Source organism: Schistocerca piceifrons, chromosome 9, assembly GCF_021461385.2.
Source record: "Schistocerca piceifrons isolate TAMUIC-IGC-003096 chromosome 9, iqSchPice1.1, whole genome shotgun sequence".
NCBI lineage: Eukaryota > Metazoa > Arthropoda > Insecta > Orthoptera > Acrididae > Schistocerca > Schistocerca piceifrons.
Window position 1 is genome coordinate 182,941,580 of NC_060146.1, and position 25,137 is coordinate 182,966,716.

General features: G+C 38.7%; 1 protein-coding gene across 1 annotated transcript in view; it reads right to left on the bottom strand.

Annotated features, from left to right (window-relative positions):
• Positions 1-25,137, bottom strand: part of LOC124717140 — a 295,935-nt gene that overhangs the window by 210,100 nt on the left and 60,698 nt on the right. Inside the window, exon 4 of the mRNA XM_047243888.1 lies at positions 17,664-17,726. Coding sequence (XP_047099844.1) covers positions 17,664-17,726 — 63 coding nt within the window. The remainder of the gene's footprint in view (positions 1-17,663; positions 17,727-25,137) is intronic.

A 25,137-nucleotide genomic window follows, 5' to 3' on the forward strand; every position in this document is an offset into this window, starting at 1 on the left:
GTTCCAGTCGCTTATGGTTCGCGGGAAGAACGACTGCCAGAAAGACTCCGTGCGCGCTCGAATCTCTCTAATTTTACATTCTTGATCTCCTCAGGAGGCATAAGTACGGGGAAGCAATATATTTGATACCTCATCCAGAAACGCACCCTCTCATAACCTGGACAGCAAGCTACACCGCGATGCAGAACACCTCTCTTGCAGAGTCTGCCACTTGAGTTTGATAAGAATCTCCGTAACGCTATCATGCTTACCAAATAGCCCTGTGATGAAACGCACCGCTCTTCTTTGGATCTTCTCTATCTCCCCTGTCAACCCGATCTGGTATGGATCCCACACTGATGAGCAGTACTCAAGTATAGGTCAAACGAGTGTTTTGTAAGCCACCTCCTTTGTTGATGGACTACATTTTCTAAGGACTCTCCTAATGAATCTCAACCTGGCATCCGCCTTACCAACAATTAATTTTATATGATCATTCCACTTCAAATCGTTCCGTACGCATACTCCCAGATATTTTACAGAAGTATCAACTACCAGTGTTTGTTCCGCTGTCATATAATCTTACAATAGAGTATCCTTCTTTCTATGTATTCGCAATACATTACATTTGTCTATGTTAAGGGTCAGCTGCCACTCCCTGCACCAAGTGCCTATCCGCTGCAGATCTTCCTGCATTTCGCTGCAATTTTCTAATGCTGCAACTTCTCTGCATACTGCAGTATCATCCGCGAAAAGCCACATGGAACTTCTGACACTATCTACTCGGTCATTTATATATATATATATATATATATATATATATTGTGAATGATGATTTGTCAACAACAACTGTCATTCTTCTGTGGTTAAAAAAAAAAAAAAAAAAAAAAAAAAAAAAAAAAAAAAAAAAATCTGCTAGCCACAACCTCCCTTGACTGCCCATAATACAACACTCACAAAAGATGTGTCTACAGCCATACTCTGTAAACCAGTGAGGATACATTCTACTGTACTCGTTATTAAGGCCTTTTCTCATTCCATTCAAGTATGGACGATGGGACAAATAATTACTTGAATGCCTCTGTGCACACTGTAATTAGTCTAAGCTTGTCTTTGCATTCCTCCATCTGAGATATGAGTAGAGTTGAAGTACACTACTCTCATTACCTAAATCCATTTTTTAAGTTTTTTTTTTTACATTCAAGTTCTGAAATTTACTAAACAGACTTTCTTGGGATAGTGTGCATATATTTCCAAGCATTTGGAATTTCAGTTGTTTCAGCATCTCTGTGATGCTCACCCGTGGTTCAAAAAATATGTGACCATTTGTGCTGCTCAACTCCGTATACATCCAATAACCCCTGTAGGTCCTACCTTCATGTGTGTCTCACACACTGTAACAACATTGGAAGATGGAGTATATGACTGTTTTGTAAGCAACCTCCCTTGTTGCCTGCATTGCTCCAGCATACTACTAATGAACAGAAGTCTGACATCTGCTTCATCTGAGCCAGTGTGTTTTTTCATGTTCCTAGAAATTGTTACATCCAGATATTTGTACAGGTTCACAAATCCCATCTGGGACTCACATATTCTAATCATGGGACCCTGTCTTTTTTTTTGTGAATTGCGAAATTTTACATTTCTTAACACTACTGCCATTACCAGATTCGATTTTGGAAGTTTTTAATGTTCAAGTACTAAAAATTTACATTTGGCACAAACTGTGTCTCAACACTACTAGAATCAGAGGTGAAACCAAATTGAACGTCCCTTACAGCCCTAATATGAACTACGGAGCTGGTAACTAATTTTCCCATGCTGTACAAGTTAATACCTTTTACTGCCAATAGTTGATAGCCTCAGGAAATAAAGAACGAATATCACAAAGGCTTTGCCTACGGGTATTACACAGCATTTCGTCCTTTACTCATCAAACCCAGGATTTGTTGACAGAGTCTCCAGTCCTTATATGTTTCTGCCTTCTTTTAAATTTCTGTGTAAAAGTTACAGCCAATATCTTTTGTAATTTGATCTGTACTTCAGTCATGGCCTTCCTGTAGTTGTTCCACCTTCGATAGATGCCCAATTTATTGTCTTTAGGAGTTCTTCATATGTCAACACATGGCCACTAATCTGAACTCGTCTTTCAACAATAGCCTTCCATATACTCCTATCCCCTCCCACTCTTAACCATTTAGCAGACCACCTTATTTCCAAGATGTGCCTTTAATATCATATCTCAAAAGAATTCAGTCTTTTCCTTTCCTCAGTCCCCATAGTCCAGGGCTCACGGTCATACAATGCCACCACATTCAATGTGTATGCTTCCAGAAACCTTTTCCTGATTTGTAGGTTGTTACTTTCAGAGGCCATTATCCTTGTCTTTTAATGCATACAGGTAGTGACTGTTCTTTCAACTCATGCCATAGTGACTGAGATAAATGTTTCTAATAGTGCAGTCACTTCCCCATACCCTCTGAAGACAGACTTCCTGTCTGTCTACTGAGCTACCTAATACCAGTTCGCTACGGTCCATTATCTACAATGTTGTTACTGTTAAATATTTCCTCATTTTATTTAATATTTATGCTAAAACTGCAATCACACGCACAGGTCAGCTCTTGTGACAATGTGTATTTTAATTTAAGTCAGTGAACAAAAAAAAAATTATGTCCACTGTTCTCCTTGTAAGGTTCATTACTACTACTCTAATGAGCCAAAACAAGTGATTAACAGTATTCTGGTCTGGATTTGGAAAGCAATATAGTAATAATTCTGCATAGCAGGCATTGCTAAGCTCCTCCAGATATATGGCACCTGATGTCCATGCACAAATAATCCAATTCCCATCAATTACTGGCCGGTGGTTTGTGATCATGGAGCTTGCACGTGATAGTGTGATTCATCTGACCAGGTGAAACATTTACACTGATCCACATTATAATCTCAAAGATCCTTGATATGTAGCAATCATAATCAATGATGTCTCGGGTCAAAATGGGAACACATAGTGGTCGTTCGCCGCACAGCCCCACTTTTGACAATGTGCACTAAGCGGTAAGCTCCAAAACACTTGTGCCTGCTCCAGTACCATACTCCATTTTCAGATCTGCCGCAGCTCGCCTCCTATCCAACCTTATGAAGTGGACAAACCTCTGTAAATTTACTGTAATCAGTCATAGACATCTTGCATGTTCTTGCCTACTCGTGGCTTCACCTTAATTCATTTACTCTCGAGTGATGCTCACAACAGCAGCACATAAACAGCTAACTAGCTTCACAATTTCCATTATGTTCATTTCAGGGTGCTCGGCCATAAATATGTGCTCTTTGTTGAAGACACTGATGTCAGTAGATTTCCTGATTTTGGCCATGACTGTCACTAGAATAATTTCTCATTTGTCTCTCCTATGCTTATATACTTTCCTTACCATGTCATTTGCCCACAGCACCTCCAGTCAACACTATCTCATGGTGGACAGCAGTCACAATGTCTAGGCTCATCTGTGTATCCACTGTTTTCACTATTGTACCCATTACTATTTATAATCTGAAATAACGGACACCATTTTGATCCTGCATCCAGTCCAATAAACATGGGCCTGAAGAAGCACACTCTCTGTGATATAAGATATGATCACTTGTTCACCAGAGAGTCTGAAAGGTGTTTGGTTGTGAATATGAGCACATTCATTGTTTGGAGCTCTGTCCACAGTACGATTTGGCAACTCTCTAAAAAGTATTTTATTGAATATCGAGTTTCAACATAGCTATGTCATAATTATCAGATTTGCAAGAGGATGAGCAGAAACTGACAGGAAAATATTTCACAATCATGATATCATAACTTGATAAATTGTCTTTTAACATAACCTACGGAATTCTAACATACCTTAACTTAATGCTTTAAAATATTACAACATATTGCCCCTCAGAGTTCCAAGTTGCTTCACACTGTGTATACACTTTCCAGTATCATAAAGATCACTACAAATTGCCCTTCAAAAGTAAAATTACTATACACATATGTTTGCATAAGACTTGCCATGGCATTTGGGGTCACACTGGATCTGTCTGGATGGTATGTCTTATGGTACACACCTAATGCTTAAATAATGTGCCAGGAAGTCATTAATATGTTCTCTTGATCTTGCACACATGATACATGTGTATTAGAGAGGAAAGTTGCCACTCACCATATAGCGAAGATATTTTTAGATTAAATTAGATTAATTATTCATTCCATAGACCCACAAAAGAGGGAATCCTCCTGGGTGTGGAACATGTCAGATGAACACATTACAAAAACGTAATTAGAAAAACTTGAGTTTCATTGATTTTAATTATCCTCAGTCAATAAACAGTAAAATTATGTACATGAATTAAATTTAAACTTCTATTATTTACAGGGTTAATACTTACATCTGCTTTCATTAAATCCCTCATTCAGACATTTGCTACTTTCTTGGCTATTACAACCAAGTATTGTCAAAAATTACAATAAATTATTCATTTCCGTGATCCTCAGTTATGAACAGTCAGATTATGTACAAGATTTAAAATTAAACTTCCACTATTTAAGACATAAGACTTACATCTGCTTTCCATACATTCATCATTCACACAGTAGGTAGTTACTTGGGTATTACAACCAAGTATTGTCAAAAATTAAAGTATAATAAAATTTCATTAAAATGGCCTACTGCACTTGTTGAGAAACTCATGGATGGAATAGAAGGATTAGCCACCAAAAATTCTTTTAAATTATGTTTAAATTGAGTTGACACGCGATAGGCACAATTATAGCTTTCAGCACTGCAGTGTGGTTTCAGTTGTCTGACACTGCAGACGTGTGCGCTAGTTGCGTTTGCGTGAGTGTGTGTTCGTGTGTGTGTATATGTGTCTATTTCTGACAAAGGCCTTAATAGCTGAAAGATATAATTGTGTGAATCTTTTTGTTGTGCTTATCGTGAATCAGCATCTCCACTACATGGTAGGTGGCAACTTTCCTCTCTAATATTGTTACATTTCATCCTAGATTTTCCATTGTTTGATACGTGTGTATGCATTTCAACAGTTGTAATCTGTCAAGCCAACCTAGAAAGTCCAACAAAATATTCACATACAACAAGAAATTTATTTCCTACATACATCATGAATGCCATATTTGTACATGCTTTATCTTGTGTGTAAGATGTTAATGAAAATTGCAGTTTTATGTTTCTCAATTTAAATTGCTGTTGAATGACATGTAACACTCGTACTGGCCCTATCATTTTTTGAAAAAATATATTGTAGTAGTTTTGAATTATTGATTTGGACATATCTGATGTACTAAACAGTCTCTGAAATTCTCCAATGAAGGACAGTGTATTATGTTTTAAGCATGACTTTGTTCTTATTATATATATTTTTTATTATATATATGCTTTCCATATTATTATATATGCTTTTTCGTCTTTCGTCTTTCCCTCTCCTTCCCTCTTTCCTGACGAAGCAACCGTTGGTTGCGAAAGCTTGAATTTTGTGTGTATGTTTGTGTTTGTTTGTGTGTCTATCGACCTGCCAGCGCTTTCGTTTGGTAAGTCACATCATCTTTGTTTTATATATATATATATATATATATATAAAATGTTTCAAATAATAACTGTTACCCAATCACTTCACAATTGCTGTTTTGGGTGGGAGCGCTTTGAGCTATTTCTGTACTCTGCTATTCGTTGTTCTGAAGGACGCGTCAGCGGTCTATTTGCGCTCAATCAAAATATAATATGGTTCCTGAACTGTACTTGGTGTACGGTAGTGGATAAAAACTAAAATCTGCATTGTGTTAACACATTATTCTGTTGAATGACAACAAAAATGGACACAAGGAAATTCAGCAGAGAGTGTTGGAGACAACGGATTTTTGCTGTACATTCACTGTTAACATGTTCTTTTACATGAAACCGTACAAAATCAAAATAAAAAAGTTGTGTTACAATCTAAAAACTGAAGGAAACATGCCCTACATTAGAAATTAATACGTACACTTAAAGAGATGCATTCAAAATTAAAATTAAGGTGTAGTTTTACGATTCAATAACTTGAATGTGTAGCAGATAAAAAAAACACGTTTGATATTAATACATGAATCCATAGGAAAGTGTAAGAAATGAAAATGAAACAGAGTTTTCAGTGCACAAACTAATAACTAAATACAAATGAACAAACACAGGACTGGACTTGCTATTACATAATTTCACAGACTAGTGTGGAAAAATCAAATTTGTTTTATAATCTAATAGTTTTCCAGAGCTTTTGGTCTCACGGTAGCGTTCTTCTTCCCGAGCACAGGTTCCCAGGTTCGACTGCCGTCGAAGTCAGGGATTTTCACCTGCCTCGAGGTGACTGGGTCTTGTTGTGTTGCCTTCATCATCATCATTCATCCCCACTACTGTCAGAGGAAGGCAACGGCAAACCACCTCCAGTAGGACCTTACCCTGTATGACGGTGTGGGTCTCCCGCACCTCCCCTATGCTCTGTCAAGAAGCATGGAATTCCATTTCCAATCTAACAGTTATCACGCACTAGTGTATGTGCAGCTAGATGCTCTCCGATAACGTATATATCCACCATAACTATAGATTTCAGTGGATGCCAAGAATACGCATCAGTTGTAATATACTACAGTATCAGTATGACTTGACTGTACAGTGCCGAGCGGCCTGGGTCAGTCGGGTATTGTTTAGTTTTGTCGGGTGCCTTCTGTCACGTCTGCACGTAAACGATGTTCAGTTTCACGTTTTGCCATCGGCAATTGTAAAATAAGCAGGTAATGTGTAGTTTGTAAATCCAATGAACTTGCTCTAAGTTACAATAAAAATCACATCATAATCTAAAATTTTTAAAACTAATATGAATAAATAGACAAACTCATCAGTCAGCAAAGTTTGCGTCTGGCTTTGATGGTAGAAAAGTTGATCATATCTTCGTAATTCAGACGGTTATCAGTTAAGAGGTCAGCTTCAGTGTGAAGAATGGACAAGGCATTCAGTTTCTCCTCAGACAATGTAGAATGTAGCTACAATTTCAGTCTTTTAAGAGCCAAAAACGAGTGTTCTGCTGAACAATTTGTAAGTGCCATAAAACATAGAAATATTCTAAGAGCAATGTCAACATTCTGAAATACGGACTGTAACCTCTCTTTTGGTAAAAATTTACTCATTTCGACTGGTATATCACTACCCTAATTGTAGAAGATTTCAAAAGTTCCGCGAAATGTACACATTCACTAGGGAAGGAAGTCTCTAATTCTGTGTCATATGATGCTTGGAGTTACTCTGAGTACACATCACCCTGAATCTTAAGCAGGCAGTAGCCAGTTGTGGGTTCAAGTTGTATTGTAATCTCAGTTATATTACTGTGTGTTATTGTACAGTAAATTACTCACAATTCTGGATATCTATTGTGCTCTCCTCCCACTTATTCAGCTGAGTTACTTTTTATGTTTATTCTTACGAGTGGAGATGTTTGTAATGGGCACATAACAGCAAGGTCTTCAGCACCCCCACAAAAACACATTGAAATGAGTGTCGGTAAAATACACAAAACAGGAAGATAAAACAGCACAGACAACAAAGATAACAAAAACTGGCTAAACTATGTGTGTAACCATACAGAAGCATGGAACGAAGTATTGTGTCAATATTAAAAGAATAACTTAACAGGATGAAAGAGGTATAAGAAGGTAAAAAAATAGAGCAGATGGATGTGGTTGGCTGACCGCAAGAAGAAAGAAAGAGGAGCCAGCCACTGCGCAACATACTAAAACCTCCACCCTACAATGTTAGGCCAGAGTCCAGACACGTCACAAAACTTTAAAACCTTAGTCACACTTGTCTCATCATCGGCTAAAATAGAGGGCAGATCCTCACCAATATTTCCTTCTGCTCTTGCATCATGATATAAAATGTTCTCTGTTAAAATATGGTGAATAGATATGTGCATGCCAAAAGCATCACAAAATGGGGGATCCTCTCGTCGGAGTAAAAAGCTATGTGTGAGAGGGCAGTGCCTGATTCTAAGTCGTTTGAGAGTCGCTTCATACTGCCTGAGCAACTGCCAGGAGGAACACCATGGCCAGGTTGTTGACTTCCTCAACAAAAGCTTATTGGCCGGCACCACCAACCATTCCTCATCCCACAACTTCCTGTGTAGTGCAGAAATGACAGCCTGCAAGGGAATAGGACACTGTGCCACATCCTGTCCTCGGCAGGCCACCTCGGCAGCTCGATCAGCCTGCTCATTTCCCCATAGCCCTATATGACCTGGCACCCAGCAGAATGACATCTGCTTACCCTGCTGTTGGAGCAAGTACAGTTTGTCATTATCAGCCATATGAACTCTTCAGCTGGGTACAGGTTCTGTAACGATTATAAGACACTATGGAAATCAGAGCAGTTGAGAAACCATTTGCCCCGGATACAACGCATATACTCCAGTGCCTTCAGGATCACATGGAGCTCTGCTGAGAACACAGTATACTTGCCCGGAAGGCGACAGAGCAACCAAGGGAAGTCCCTTGTTTGGAGTCATCAGTGTACACTATGGTGAAACTGTGATGCGTATCTAAAACATTAAGAAACAGAGATTGAAGTGTATAATCTAATATCCAATCTTTTTTAAAAATTGGTCAAGTCTAAATTAAGTTTAGGCCTCCGTAGGAGCCAAGGTGGATATCTGCTCCAACCGCGAAGTAGGATGTGAAGATCAGCAACACCCATCTCTAGAAGGCAATCTTGTGCATAAATCCCACAGGGCCTCGTTGCCTGTTGCTGATTACGAAAAAGCCTTTCCAGTGAGGGCTGAGTAACAGTATGGTAGATGGGTGCGTATGGTGTGGATGGTCTTTTATATGCTTGGCACAGCCCTAAGTAGCCATCGCCTGATGTGAAGCGGCGGTACACCAGCCTCAGCAGAGACCCATGGTATGGGGGCTTGTTCTATTCAGAACAGTCACCAACTGAATCTCTTCATGGTGCACCACGTCCAGCATCTTTAAATAAGAAGGTCTTGCAGACCCATACACCTTGCACCCATAATCCAGCTGAGATCATGCAAATTCCCTGTAAAACGTCCCTCATCCTCAACTCAGGAGGGTTTAAAATGGAATGAGAACAGTTAAAAAGAACACACACAGACTTCTTGGCGAACAACTTGAAACCACTCTTCTGCACCCATTCATCCAAACATCAAAGAGATGGTACCAGCTGACTTGTTGTTTTTGCAAGGCTTGAAGAAAAGCAAAAACAGAAAAGTCCTCCACAAACAAAGAACAGTTGACAGGGCTTTTCACTATGGCAAAGACAGTCACACTTAAAACACTATCTTGAGGGACACCGTTCTTTTGCTCAAAGCAATCAGACAGGACGTCACCAACTCTGTACTTAAAATATTGTGGCGTGAGGAAGGACTGAATAAAAATGGGGAGGCAACAATGAAAACACCATTTGTGAAGCTGCTCAAGGATAAGATGCCTCCAAGTAGTATCGTAGACCTTCTCGATGTCAAAAAATATGCCTAGAAGGCGATGTCGGCACTTGGAAAACCTGTTGTATAACCACCTCCAGTAGGACCTGGTTATCAAAGGTGGAGAGGTACTTGGTGAGTATTTTTGCAAGAAAGAGCATGAAAGCAGTTGTTAGTATCCCACTAACACAATGAATGGACATCATTTAGCTCCTGTACAATTAGGGTAAAGCAATTATGGGCAGAGGTAAAATGGATTGCAAATCCCACTCTGGAGAAGTATGTGCTGGATAAGTTGATTACGGATAGAAAACATCCACTGTAGCTTAATAATAATATTCAGAATATGCTAAGAAAACAAAGACTGTTGCATTCTTGGTTCAAAAGAGAGTGTGCAAATGATGACAGGGATGAGTCACTAGAGATTTGTGTGTCTGTGAAATGATCAATGCATGAAGGATATAACTACTACCATTGCTAAGAGATTTTGCTGAGAACCCAAGAAAATTCTGATCCTACATAAAATTGTCAACTGGCTGAAAGGCTCTATCTAGTCATTATTTGACCAGTTTCGCGTGACAATAGAAGATAGTAAATGGGAAACTGAAATTTTAAATTTTGTGTAAGAAATTTTTCATACAGGATCATACAAATATACCATTGTTTGACCATCTTACAGGACCCTGTATAGAGGACATAGTAATTGGCATCGAGAAACAAGTCCCAGAATTGACAAGCAAGAATTGATAACCAATAAGCTGCCAGGTCCAGGCGGAATCCCAAAGAGTACTCTAGGTCACTGGTATCTTGCCTAGCTTGCATTTATCGTGCATCTCTTGTTCATTGCAATATCCCTAGTGACCGGGAAAATGTGCGGGTGACTCTAATATATAAGTAGGATACCAGAAAGGACCCACAAAATTACAGACCAATATTCTTAACATTGGTTTGCTGTTAAATTCTTTTAGTATATTATATTCTGGAATATACACAATTTCTTTGAGGCAGATAATCTTATGTCCACAAATCAGCATGGATTTAGAAAGCATTGCTTCTGCTTAGCTGAGCTTGCCCTTTTCTCACATGCAGGGTGTATATGTGGACAAGGAAAAAAAATTCCTGGATTTCTCTTGGATTTCCCAGTTAAAAATACACTTTCTCCCAGGTGAAAACATACTTTTTCCCTGTTAAGTGACAGTATATTTTCTCTCAGAATTGTATAAGTCCTTGAATGATTATGGTTTTATACACGGGAGTAGAATTTCCCAGCACTTTATAAAACTAAACACAGTGAAAAAAACACATTTTGGAAAGATCTTTCATGTGCAGCAACATGTATGCTGCATATTTTTGTATTACGAAAGTATAATTTCGAATACCACCAAACACCGCATGTTACTTTCCGAAGCATTGAAATCGAGATTGTGATGTGATTTTGAAAGCCATTCATAGCTCATGTCATGTGATCTCACCAGCCGATGACAGCGGGAATTCAGAGCTTAGGACATGTGATGTAGTCAGCCAATAGCAACATCACTGTTAAGTAGTGCGAACGCACAAACAGAAAAAGTTGATGATTTAAATTAATATATATAGTGCAAGGCTTTCACATATAATATTGGCCTGTAAGATTAATACGCTGCAAGAGAATCTAAGCTTTCACATACAATGTTGGTCTTTTATGTGTGTATTGCAATTTAAGATATATCACACAAGTGTGATCATAAAATTTTTAATAACGATTTAAATGTCTGATCTTCTGGGCTCAAAATTCATCTAAATGGCTTGTCATCAAAGAGATGATTTTTAAATGAGAGTCAAATGCTCTGTGATTTAAGAAATTCATCGTACATTATTGCACATAGCTCTGTTGTAACTGCCAGAATGGTACTTTGATGGTAACACTTTTCAAACCACCATTCAGAATATTTTCCGGTGACCTGTTAGAAATAGGTTTGTTTCCGTTGCCAGAGAGCGCCAGATAATAGGCGTTACTGCGATTGCGCAGCTATGATGTCGTAGGGAGCCCGTATGTTCATATGTGTAAAACATTAAAAGATCGTACATTATGTCATAGAAGAAAAAAGACATCAGAGGATACTCCAAGAGCATCGGAATTTCGAGACCCATACTAAAATGTGCACATTTAAAGTGCACATTTGTATGTCCACATTTCCAGTTAAGTAGGCCATGACCTGATATTAAGCTTTTCAATGTGGTTTTCGGGATGTAAATTTTCTTGGAGTACCAGTACTGTGTAATCTCATGCTTGGTTCTTTATTATGGCAAAATGCCGTACATGCTAGAAGTTGAAAATGTGCACTTGAAATGCAGTGAACAGTGTGTGGAATTAGAAAGAAAATTTCTTTAGCAAACTGACAAAAATAACTTCATTGTTCTGCAATGCAATTAATGCTTGACTGTCAGAAAGATGGAAATCAGAAATCTGTTTTGTTTTCATTTGACGTGAGAGCAGTAAACGAAGAAGAAACAGCAAAATTACTAAATGTAAACATGGGTCACGTGGAGGCTACCCACTACCCCACTGTAACTCAGGCTGCTCTGCTCATTAGCCCCAGATCTACGATATTTCCAAACCGGTGCAATACCCAGCCACTCCCTCGAGCGTTTGATTAAAAAAAAATATAATTTTCAAAAATATGTTCATTTTGTAGTGCACAGCTTTCTGAAAAGTCTGATGCATAAAACATGTGTGTTCGAGGAAATGTACGACATGTTATTTGGTCGTAAGTGTGCCAAAGGGCAGTGCCTCGCCTCCTCACACAGCATTCTTCTATTGCACGTCACTGTACTTCACTCTGTGGAATTGAAACGTGTATATTTTGTAATGGATGTCATCAAACCATATTCAGGACAGTGAAAATTAAAATGTCCTGTGGTGCCTCTCCTGCTTACAATTGGCCGGGTTGATATCCTGTCGCACTTTACCAAAATAAATAAATAAATAAATAAATAAAATAAAAATAATAAAAATAAAAAAAAGAACTCTTCAGAAAATTTGCACTCTTTATTCTCTATTAGCTAACAACTTGCTGCTTTGTGTGACATAAAATTAAATATAGGATACATAAACCCAGTAAAGACATGAGACAAGCAAGACAATACACATTTCTTCAATCCTTAGCTTCTATAAGTTTTTTCTCTCTAATCTTGATACAGCTTTACGTGGCATGCTTTCCTTTCTGCGAAAGAATCTATTACCTCATCAAAGTTCGTAAAATGTTTTGCTACACGAAAAGTCAAAATGTCGTTGTCTAATACTGAAAAAGCTGTTAATGCAAATAGGACCCAAGGCTGGTGTGGTTTCCAGATCTGATTACGTCTATTTTGTCACTCTCTGCTAGATAAAACAAAACAGGCCTTTCTAATACTGCAACAATTGTAATACACACCAAATAAACGAGACTGTTTTGGCACAAATGGTCTTTTTTGTAACGACAGAATATAATTCACAAAGTACCAATATCAAATGCCTATTAGGCCTACTACAAGCAAAAAGCCTTACGTTAGGAAATAGTTTCACACTTCATTCATACACTCCAGTTTCTCAAGTATGAGATCGAAAAGTAGTAGTACGAAATTTTTATACAAACTTGGAATCGTCATATTGTTCCATAATTTATGTAATGTCCCCGTTTCCTCTCCTCCTTCATTCTAACAAACAGTCTCATTATTATTAATTCTGTAACTGTTCCTGTCAATGACAAAGCCTATTCGCAGGTCAACACCACTAACTCTGCCTTAATCACCGGTTTAGTTATCCCACGATTATTCTCCAGTTAGGCCTTGCTACATGTTCGTACAACGCATTTTCCGTGCTTGTTCCAGAATAGAATTTAAACCGGCTGCTGGTCGGGGACTGTAAAACTGGCCCTTACTAGTGCAGCGACCTGGCCAAAAATTTTCTGGCAAAATTTCACTTTCTTAGATACTCCGAGAAGGTAATACATAATCTTTCTTACCTGTTATTCGTTTATTTCCACTCCTGTAGCCTGAATCTATGGATTTAGCTAGTAATTATAACAATGCTCATCATTTGCAAACCCAATCAGCCACTCAATCAGATAGCGGTTAGCATTCATCCGTTCGGCCTTACTCCGCTCAGTTCGTATAGCCCCTTTTGTCTGTAGGAAAGTTTGTTTCTACATGCAATGAGGATTCCCCTGACAGAGACATCATGTACACTATGCACGCATTCACAAATCACCTTACGATTCATTCAGAAATCAACATAGAATGTGTTCAAAAATGTTCAAAAACCGACAGGGATGCATTTCAAAGTCATATGAAAAATCGATAGACTAACGTGCACTGGATGCTAGTCAGTTCGTGAAACAAGGTTTTTCCCTCAGTAGCATGAATTTGCCCCCCCACTCCCCGCCTACAACTGGGCCTGCTGCGCATGCAAGAATCTGTCAGCTTGAGTGCTCCAGTAAAATTTTTCCCGGTAGCATCTAGCTGCTTGCTGCGATTGCTTACAAAGCCAACAGCCACATTTCTGTAGCCAGAAGCGGGAAAAGGTACTACTCAACTGCCATGCGCATGATCCCGCTCGTAAGTGTTAAAACAAATCTAATGTAAACAGTTGTGAGGTCACGCTCATCAGAGGCAATTTTTTGTTACGGAACATTGCATAGTCTTCCTAAAACCTTTGATGCATTTTGCTGTTGGCAGATGCTTGTATGAGCACTGTGTTTTGTTGCTGTATATGGCACATTTCCTTTGCAATTTAAGTTTTATTTTTGTTTTTTCTCTCGTTCATGTTTTATTGTGGCAGTATTATTCTGACATAGTGGTATACAGTAATATCCTTTGTTAGAGTATCGGTTCATGCCAGTCAAAATAACAAAAATTTAACTGAAAACAAAAACAATGAAAACTTCCCGGAATTCTAAAAAATTCCTGGGTTTTTCCCAGTTTTCTCCCGGATGAAAAAATTCCACATATCATCTTGCAACCACAAATGAAAGGTAACAGGCAGATTCCATATTACTTGATTTCCAAAACGCATTTCACATGGTACCCCGCTGCAGACTGGTAACAAAGGTACACACACAGGTTCCCAGATAAGTGAGTAGCTTGAAGATTTCTTAAATAATAGAACCCAGTATGTTGTCCTCAACATCAAGTGTTCATCAGAACGAAGAATATCATCACTGATGGACGGGATGAGAAGCAATCTGCGGCTTTTAGCTGATGATGCTGTGGAGTATGGAATGGTGTTTTTGTTGAGTGACTGTTAGGTGATACAAGATAACTAAGACAAAATGTCTAGTTGATTTGATGAATGGCAGCTAGCTCTACATGTAGAAAAATGTAAGTTAATACAGTGAGTAGGGAAAACAACACTGAAATGTTCAAATACAGCAATTGTAGTGTGATGCTTGATGCAGCCACTTCAATTAAATATCTAGGCATAACGTTGCAGAGTGATAAGAAATGGAATGAACATGTCATGAGTGTAGCAGCGAAGGGGAATTGTCGACTTCAGTTTATTGGGAGAATTTTTGGGAAGTGTGGTTTGTCTGTAAAGGAGACAACATATACAACACTAGTGTGACCGATTCTTGAGTACTGATCAAGAGTTTGGAATCTCCACCAGGTTAGATTAAACAAAGACATCGGAGTATTTCAAAGGCCGGCTGTTAGATTTGTTACCAGTAGGTTCAATCCATGCACAAGTAGGGTGATGCAAAGAGATCGTCGAATTCAAGTTCTGTGAATAATTTGGAATTATAATAGGAAGTTACTTTGGAAACTTAAAGGAGAATCTCAAGAGGGAGGGCAAAATTCTTTTCAAGGAACGCTGCCAAGAAAAAGTAGAGGAATGGCATTTGAAGATGATTGGAGAACAATTATACTGCCACCACCTTTCATTTTACAGAAGGACCATGAAGATAAGAGAAATTAGGGCTCACATGGAGATATACAGTCATGTCTTTTCTTCCTCTATCTATTTGCAAGTGGCTCAGGAAAGAAAATGTCAAGATGTGGTGCAAGGTACCATCAACCAACATACGATAGCTTTCAGGCTATGTACATAGAAGGAGATGATTTTTTTCTATGGCTCAGCAAAAGAAAGCAGCCTGCGGGCCCTGACCCTTTACACTGAAAAAAATCAGTGTGTTGGAAAACAAACCAACATGCTACTACAGCAAATCCTCAATTTTCTTCTGGTCAGAAGCTCACTGGCATCCCAAATAGTAAATAGTGGACAGCCTCACTCTTTTTGCACACCTGAGATGGAGGAGTGTGCGCCACATTTAGTGGACAAAAATCTTGGATCACTGTGTGATGATTAGCAGCAACAGAACACACAACACATCAGTCATTCCCTTCTCTGAGTGGTACATACTAAACAATTTCTGTGTCTGTACCATCTTCAGTACTTCCAGGTTGTAAAGCCAGAAGATTGCCATGGCAGATTACGGTCCCGTAAATGACTTGCAAATGTGTGGTGCCGATCCGTTTCATCCATCCTGAATTTTATTAACTGACAATGTCGGGTTCACAAGAGGTGTGTAACACAGAACTTCTTGCCCTCATTTTTGTGCTTTCAGATGGCTACTGTGTGTGTGTGTGTGCACGACAGAGTCACTATATGGGGGAAGGTTTCCCCCAGCCAGCAGATGGCACACTGATCATTCCCTAATTCTTCTAAATGGTTTGTGCTGGGGCCTGCAAGGCTAGTATGTGATTTCCCATAATGGCTGGGAAACATCTGAAGACCCTGGCACAAAGTTCTTTTAGTGCTTGCAAAAAAAAAAAAAAAAAAAAAAAAAAAAAAAAAAAAAAAAAAAAAAAAAAAAAAAAAAAAAAAAAAGGGTGAATGTCTATATTACAGCTCCTGATTATGATTAGCTGAACGACCTTAAAGCTGCATTAGTTTTGTCGAATGACTGGGAGTTCACTAAATTGAAGAAGTCCACTGGCAGCTCTCACACAGCTGAGTTGGCAAGTTATGGACTCTGTAGAGTCGTGGTGGTATTTTAAAAAATACAGAGTTAATAATTCTTTCTGCTCAACACAGTTATTTTGCATATATGGGAAGACTACAAGAATCTGAAGTGCTTGAACATGTGCACGAGTGCAATTTTGTGTACCTTTTTCCAGTTATTCTAGGTATGTTGGCCCTTGTGGCGAGCATGCCGGTACTCAAAAGAAGAGGCACCTTAGAGTGTGGAGCCATTGGCTGGCTGGAGGCAGAGTCCACTGAGCAAAGCAGACTGGGCAAGACTTAACTCGAAAAAATAAATTTCATTTGTTTACATGGATATCTTGGAGTGTGTGTTTTGACCCAGTGTTTTGAACCGTATTCCTATTTTGTTGTTGAGGAGATTTTTTCAGATTTTTTTGAGAAGCCAGATGGAGCAAGTATATTGAACTGTTAGCAATATGCATATTCCAGTCCAGCGGTCAGATCTTGGAATCTTACGAGTGGTCACTTAGCTGAAATGATTTTAATTATTGCTTTGTAGTAACGACAAGTTAAATCATGCCTTGCAAGAAATACAAGCCAGTGATCATTATTTAGACAAATTTCAGTGCAAAGATTTAATCTGGATCCAACGCCAAATGTTTCCAATTCCATCTACAGAGCAGTAGGTCGTGTGATTTGTCTCACGTGCCACATACAGTTACAAGTGCAACGGTTATGGCAGCAGTTGCTAATGTGACTTCGCTATCTGCCACGAAAGTTCCAAGAGTGGACTAAAGTAAAAGGCTAGAAGGATGCATTGTCATTGCAGACTGATGAAATCAAATAGTGGTCACATCACAAAAAAAGGTTAAACCATTCTCTAAACAACACAAAAAAGGAACCACTGGCCATAAAATGTACCAAATGCATCCCTGTTGACGTAAGACTTAAGTAAGGTACTTAAAAGTGACAACCACTTAAAAGGTATTATGGCTTTTTGTCTTAAAATAGTCACACAGAAAACTAGAGAACATTGTGCCACATTTTAAAAAATAAAGCTTCAAACACACTGAAGTTGGCTGAAAGTTACTGATGAAACATGTTTGGATAACTAAAGAGCTGCAGATACCAGGTAATCTAGTCTTTCGCCTTTCTTGTCAAAATTACTTATTGTTTCTGAAATATTCTCCAAAAGTTAACAAACATAATTGCACATATTAATGTTACTTACTGGCTCTTGACTGATTTCACCTTCATCATTGGCAGAACTTCCCTGTTTTTCTGGAACCTTCTCCTGTAAGAAAAATATAATTGAAGACAAATTACAAAGAACAAACAGCAAATGAAGTATACATTACAAGAAAGTAGGCAAAAAGTTCTAGATCTATGGATGGGGAATTCTAGCCTGTATTCGAAGGAGACTTTCGTTTTTTGTTTTATTTGACTGAAGCTTCCACAAATTTATAATTCTTGGATGGAAATTGACAATTAATCAACTCTTAATTGTTCTATGCATGCGTGATTTGGTTGGTGGGGGACTTAAGTTTTCTCTCTTTTTTTCCTCTACAAACTTGATGCTTTTTTTTTTTAAGCTGCCTTTAGATACAGGACACAAAAATGGCATCTTATCAGAAATTCCAATCAAAATGAAAAGACACGCTTGTTCACCACTCATTCTATAAATGTATTTCATCCAGTAAACTATTTGTAGAGTATTGTTTGTACTTGTGATATAATTAATGTAGTTATTAAATGAGAATACATGACCACCACAATGAAAGTAAATAACAAAATAAATACTTTCCGAGCACAGGAGATTACTCACTGAAAAGCAGCTTTGAATTGATGAATTGACAACAGGCACACACAAAAAAAAGAGAGAGAAAACTAGCTAGCTTTCAGAATAAAACCTGCCAATATCCATGCCTGCTAACCGCCCCCCTCCCCCTACACAAAATTATGTGCTTGAAACATACAATGCCAGGATTGCAGTTCAGCAGGTGGACTGGGGTGGGGTTGGTTGTGCGGTGGGGGAGGCAGGAGGGGGGGGAAGGTAGGGCATACATATAGAGAGGCAGCCAGTTTTCTGGTTAGGAATGCGGGAGGGAGGTGGGCAAAGTGCACAGGCTATGTATGTGTGTATGTGACGCACGGGTTTCACAACAGTGGAGTGTGTGTGTGTGTGTGTGTGTGTGTGTGTGTGTGTGTGTGTGTGTTTTTTGCATCACCCCCGTTCCCGCAACTCCTGAAGGTAGACGTTGACTGTGGATACTGTATCACAGACACCACCTGATCCTCCTTCATAAAATTCCTACATAATTCCCCTATACTGTCAGACACCTGAGCCAACGCTACACTAGGCTTCACAATGCTGGTAACCTGGTACTCACTCCCCAACACTTCCTGCAACTGCTAGCCCACACCTCTACCGTGCGAACTACCTAGCAGCAGAACCTTCTTCTTTCTGTCAGACTTTGCAACTGACCTAGACCTCCTGACTGCTGAGGACCTGTTGCTTCAACACTGCATGTGACTTGTAGATCTAAATGGCTGGAGAGAGACTAGCATCAAAGAACACATCATCTGAGTTATATTTGTGAAAAGTTGGAGAGAAATTGTGGGCTACATGCCTACACAGGCCATGAGACACTGAGTGCAAGTCAACTTCCGGTCAGTCATCATTGGGAATCACTCTGACCAGGAGCACTCAGCACTAGTCCATCTGTGAGAGGGGTGAAATGTTATACAATACAAGGCTGCACAGCTTCAACTGACAGACATGTTTCCTGTGTTTTGGGCTATGTCAAATTTACTGCTGGCTTCAGTGATAGAAACACTCACTCAAGTTTTGGACTCATCTTTTGAAGGCCATTAGGCAGGTTTATAATCATTCAGGCATGGAAAATTCTCGATATGTGAAATTTGAATTTGTATTTAGTTTGATTATATGGCAGCAGGATTTATTTATTAGCATTTCATTATGTTTATGTACGTCAACTTAAGGTGGATCAGGAAGCATTTACATGCCTACCATGTGAATTAAGGATACATATTCTAGAAATGTTCTAAACTGGTACAGTTTATTACCTATCAATTCAATTCTGGGAATTTCTATTGCAGTTCTCTTCAATACATGTAAATTTAAAAGATACCAGTTGAATGTCTGGATTTAGATCATATGCTGTCTGCAACTAGAGTCAGAATACAGAGAAGCCATAGCCTCTACAATAACAGAGGAGTGGGGTATTCACAAAGGGTCATCACTTAACTGCCTTCTTTCCGTTCAGTCATATCTTTGTCTACAGTGGAATACTTCTGCCTGACTTATAGCAAAATTATACTATTTTTTGGAAGCTCACTTATGGTAGATATAAACTGTTGTCCGGAAAAATTGAAAATATTTAAATTAGTAATGCCATTCATTTATTATTACCATGACTAAGTTCATATTATCCAATTGTATTATTCTTGAAATATCAAGTTAGCTAAGATCTCTAGCAATTAATTTTATTACTATGACCAGTTTCGACAGATCTACACTGTCAAAGTCTGATCTTTAAATATTAGTTGCACATGCTTGTTACAATACTGAAAGGCACATACTGATGTTGGATCAAATAAAACATGGCAGGGTACACGAGCTTATCACAAATAAAGTAATGTACAATTAAAACATACAACAAGTTACTGATGTCACATCAAAAACCAATTGCTTGACACCATGACACGCTGGTGTTCCTTTCATATTTTATTTGAGGCAACATCACTATGTGACTTTCAGTATTGTAACAAACATTTACAACTATTAGTGTTACAAGATTTGATGGTCGGAGTGTAGATCTGTCAAAACCGGCTATAGAATTGCTTGCCGTCTTTGCTAACTTGATTCTTGAATAATACAACTTTCAGATGTCGTCGTCGTCCCCCCGCCCCGGGTTGACACAATATCAAAATTATATTATCCAACTGTCCTCTGGGAACTATACACACAATAGATGTAATGGAGATGGCTTTATTGGAACCAAAGTGAGAGGTGATACTCATCATTTCTGAATAAAAATACAGTGAGGCTGATTCGTTTATATAAAGGAAGTCATATCCTTATTAATACTCAACATTATAATTGGAATTAATCATTGAATGCTCTAACATAAAATGAGTGCAGAAAATAAATTGAAATGGTGCCTACGTAACAGATAGTTTGATGTAACGGACTGCAGTAAATGTTAAGCATATGATTGAATGCGATGTCTCAAAGGTCAGTCATTTATGTAACAGACTGCAGTAAATGTTAAAGCATGAGATTGAATGGGATGTCACAAAGGTCAGTGATTTCACAGAATAACCTGTGTTTCTTTCGGTCTATGGTTCGTAGAGTCACACTTTGTATTTCTCATCAAAACTTCAATGGAAAGTTGCATCTTTCCCAGATTCTTGTGGCACCTGGAGGATGGGTGATATAACACCTCTTTCATATCCAAATTCCTGCACTGTTCATATTCAGTAGCATGTAGTCACTTTAAATGGCCTTTTCAATATACAGTTCCACTGCCTGTTTTTGAATAGCATTTCTCACATATTTTGTACAATGAGTATTTTTTCACTGAAGTAATTTCACATCACACTTCTCTTAGGTTTCATTATGACTGTGTTTCATGCACATGAGTGGTCGATGTGTGCGGACCATCTCCGACACAAATAAGTGTGTAGGACTTTAAAGATTGCATTTAAAGACAGGTTTTAAAGACTGTTTGGCTTATAACTGTCACCTGAAAGTCACTTGTTGGATATTTCCAGTTTCCACATCTCTAATACTCTTCTCCGTTACAGGAAAGTGTACTAACCCCCCCGCCTTCCATCCCTCACAACGCACACACCTTAGATGATTTGTCAACAACAGCTGCCATTCCTCTGTGGTTCAAAAAAATCCGTTAGCCACAACCTCCTTTGACTGCCCAGGATACAACACTGGCAAAAGACGTATCTACAGCCATACTCTGTAAACCACCGAGGAGGATACATCCTACTGTACTCCTTATTAGGGCATTTTCACATTCCATTCAAGTATGGACCATGGGACCAATAATTACTTGAATGCCTCTGTGCACACTGTAATTAGTCTAAGCTTGTCTTTGCAGTCCCTCCATCAGAGATACGTGCAGGATTGAAGTATGCTACTGTCATTACCTGTTTCCAATTTTGAAGCTTTTTTATATTCAAGTTCTGAAATTTACTAAACAGACTTTCTTGGGATAGTGTGCATATATTTCCAACCATTTAGCATTTTAGTTGGTTCAGCATCTCTGTGATGCTCACCCATGGTTCAAAAATATGTGACCATTTGTTCTGTCCAACCCTGTGTACATCCAATAACCCCTGTAGGTCCTACTTCATGTGGGTCTCACACACTTTAACAACACTGGAAGATGGATTATATGACTGTTTTGTAAGCAACTTCCCTTGTTGCCTGCATTGCCCCAGTATGCTACTAATGAACAGAAGTCTGACATCTGCTTCAACTGAGCCTGTGTGTTCTTTCATATTCCTACAAAGTGTTACATCCAGATATTTGTACAGGTTCACCAATTCCATCTGTGACTCACAGATATTCTAATCACGGGAACCTGTCTTTTTTTGTGAATTGCAAAATTTTACATTTCTTAACACTACTGCCATTACCTGATTCAATTTTTGAAGTATTTAATGTTCAAGTACTAAAAATTTACATTTGGTACAAAATGTCTCAACACTACTGGAACCAGAGGTGAAATCAAATGGAAGGTCCCTCACAGCCCTAATATGAACTTCGAAGCTGGTTACTAATTTTCCCATGCTCTACAAGATAATACCTTTTACTGCCAACAGCTGATAGGCTCAGGAAATAAAGAATGAATATCAGAACGGCTTTACATGTGGGTATTACATGCAATTTCCTCCTTCATTCATCAAACCAAGGATCTATTAACAGCAAATCTCCAGTACTAATATATTTCTACTTTCTTTTTTATTTCTGTGTAAAAGTTACAGCCAATATCTTTTGTAATTTGATTTGTACTTCAGTGATGGCCTTCCTGTAGTTGTTCAACCTTTGACAGAAGCCCGATATATTGTCTTTAGGAGTTCTTCATATGTCAACACTTGGCCACTAATCTGAACTCTTCTTTCTACAATAGCCTTCCATAAACTCCTTTTCCCTCCAACTCTTAACCATTCAGCAGACCATCACATTTCCAAGAAGTGCCTTTAATGTCATATCTCAAAAGAATTCAGTCTTTTCCTGTCCCCAGTCATCAAGTCCAGGTCTCACAGTCATACAATACCACCACATTCAACATGTATGCTTCCAGAAACCTTTTCCTGATTTGTAGGTTGTTACTTTCAGAGGCTTTTATCCTTGTCTTTTAATGCATACACGTAGTGACTGTTCTTTCAGCTCATACCATAGTGACCGAGATAATTGTTTCTAATAGTGCAGTCACTTCCCCCATACCCTCTGAAGACAGACTTCCTGGCTGTCTACTGAGCTACCTAGTACCAGTTCGCTACGGTCCATTATCTACAATGATGTTACTGAATATTTCCTCATTTTATTTAATATTTATGCTAAAACTGCATCACACGCACAGGTCAGCTCTTGTGACAATGTGTATTTTAATCTAAGTCCGTGAACAAAAAAATATTTTGTCCACTGTTCTCCTTGTAAGGTTCATTACTAATACTCTAATGAGCCAAAACAAGTGATTAACAGTATTCTGGTCTGGGTTTGGAAAGCAATATAGTAATAATTCTCCGTAGCAGGCATTGCTAAGTTCCTCCAGGTATATGGCACCTAATGTCCATGCACAGGTTATCCCGTTCCCATCGATTACAGGCTGGTGGTTTGTGATCATGGAGCTTGCACGTGACAGCGTAATTCATCTGACCAGGTGACACTTACACTGATCCACAGTAAAATCTCAAAGATCCTTGATACGTAGCAATCATAATCGATGATGTCTTGGGTCAAAATGGGAACACATAGGGGTCGTTCGCCGCACAGCCCCACTTTTGACAGTGTGCGCTAAGCGGTAAGCTCCAAAACACTTGTGCCTGCTCCAGTACCATACTCCATTTTCAGATCTGCCGCAGCTCGCCTCCTATCCAACCTTATGAAGTGGACAAACCTCTGTACATTTACTGTAATCAGGCAGAGACATCTTAAGTGTTCTTGCCTACTCATGGCTTAACCTTCATTCATTTACTTTCCAGTGATGCTCACAACAGCAGCACATGAACAGCTAACTAGCTTTACCATTTCCAAGATGCAGATTTCAAGGTGCTCGGCAATAACTATGTGCTCTTTGTTTAAGACACTGATGTCAGTAGATTTCCTGATTTTGGCCATGACTGTCACTAGAATAATTTCTCAGTTGTCTCTCCCATGCTTATATACTTTCCTTACCATGTCACTTGCCCACAGCACCTCCAGTCACCACTATCTCATGGTGGACAGCAGTCACTATGTCTAGGCTCATCTGTGTATCCACTGTTTTCACTATTGTACCCATTACTATTTATAATCTGAACTAACGGACACCATTTTGATCCTGCATCCAGTCATATAAACATGGGCATGAAGAGAGACACTCTCTGAGATGTAAGATATGACCACTTGTTCACCAGAGGGGCTGAAAGATGTTTGGTTGTGAATATGAGCACAGTCATTGTTTGGAGCTCTGTCAACAGTACGATTTGGCAACTGAAGTAAACATCACAAGCCAAGATCTCTAAAAAGCATTTAATTGAATACCGAGTTTCAACATAGCTATGCCGTAATTATAAGATTTGCAAGAGTATGAGCAGAAACTGACAGGAAATATATTTTACAATCATGATACCATAACTCGATAAATTGTCTTTTAACATAACCTATGGAATTATAACATACATAACTTAATGCTTTAAAAGATTACAACGTATTGTCCCTCAGAGTTCCAAGCTGCTTCACACTGTGTATACACTTTCCAGTATCATAAAGATCACTACAAATTGCCCTTCAAAAGTAAAATTACTATACACATATGTTTGCATAAGCCTTGCCCTGGTATTTGAAGTCAGACTTGGATCTGTCTGGATGGTATGTCTTATGGTATGCACCTAAAGCCTATATAATGTGCCACGAAGTCATTAATACATTCTCTTGATCTTGTACACATGATACATGTGTATCAGAAAGGAAAGTTGCCACTCACCAATAGCGAAGATGTTGAGTCACAATAGGCACAACAAAAATATTCATGTAATTATAGCTTTCAGCACTACAGTGTGTGGTTTCAGTTGTCCGAGACTGCAGATGTGTGTGCAAGTTGCGTTTGCACGTGTGTGTGTGTGTGTGTGTGTGTGTGTGTGTCTATTGCTGACAAAAGCCTTAATGGCTGAAAGCTATAATTGTGTGAATCTTTTTGTTGTGCCTATCGCGACTTAGCATCTCCACTATATGGTAGGTGGCAAGTCTCCTCTCTAATATTGTTACATTCCATTCTGGATTTTCCATTGTTAGATACATGTGTATGCATTTCAACAGTTGTAATCTGTCAAGCCAAACTAGATGTCCAACGAAATATTCATAAACAACAAGAAATTTATTTCCTACATACATCATTAATGCCATTATTTGTACATAGTTTATCGTGTATGTAAGATATTGAAGTGTCGGCAGAAGTGCC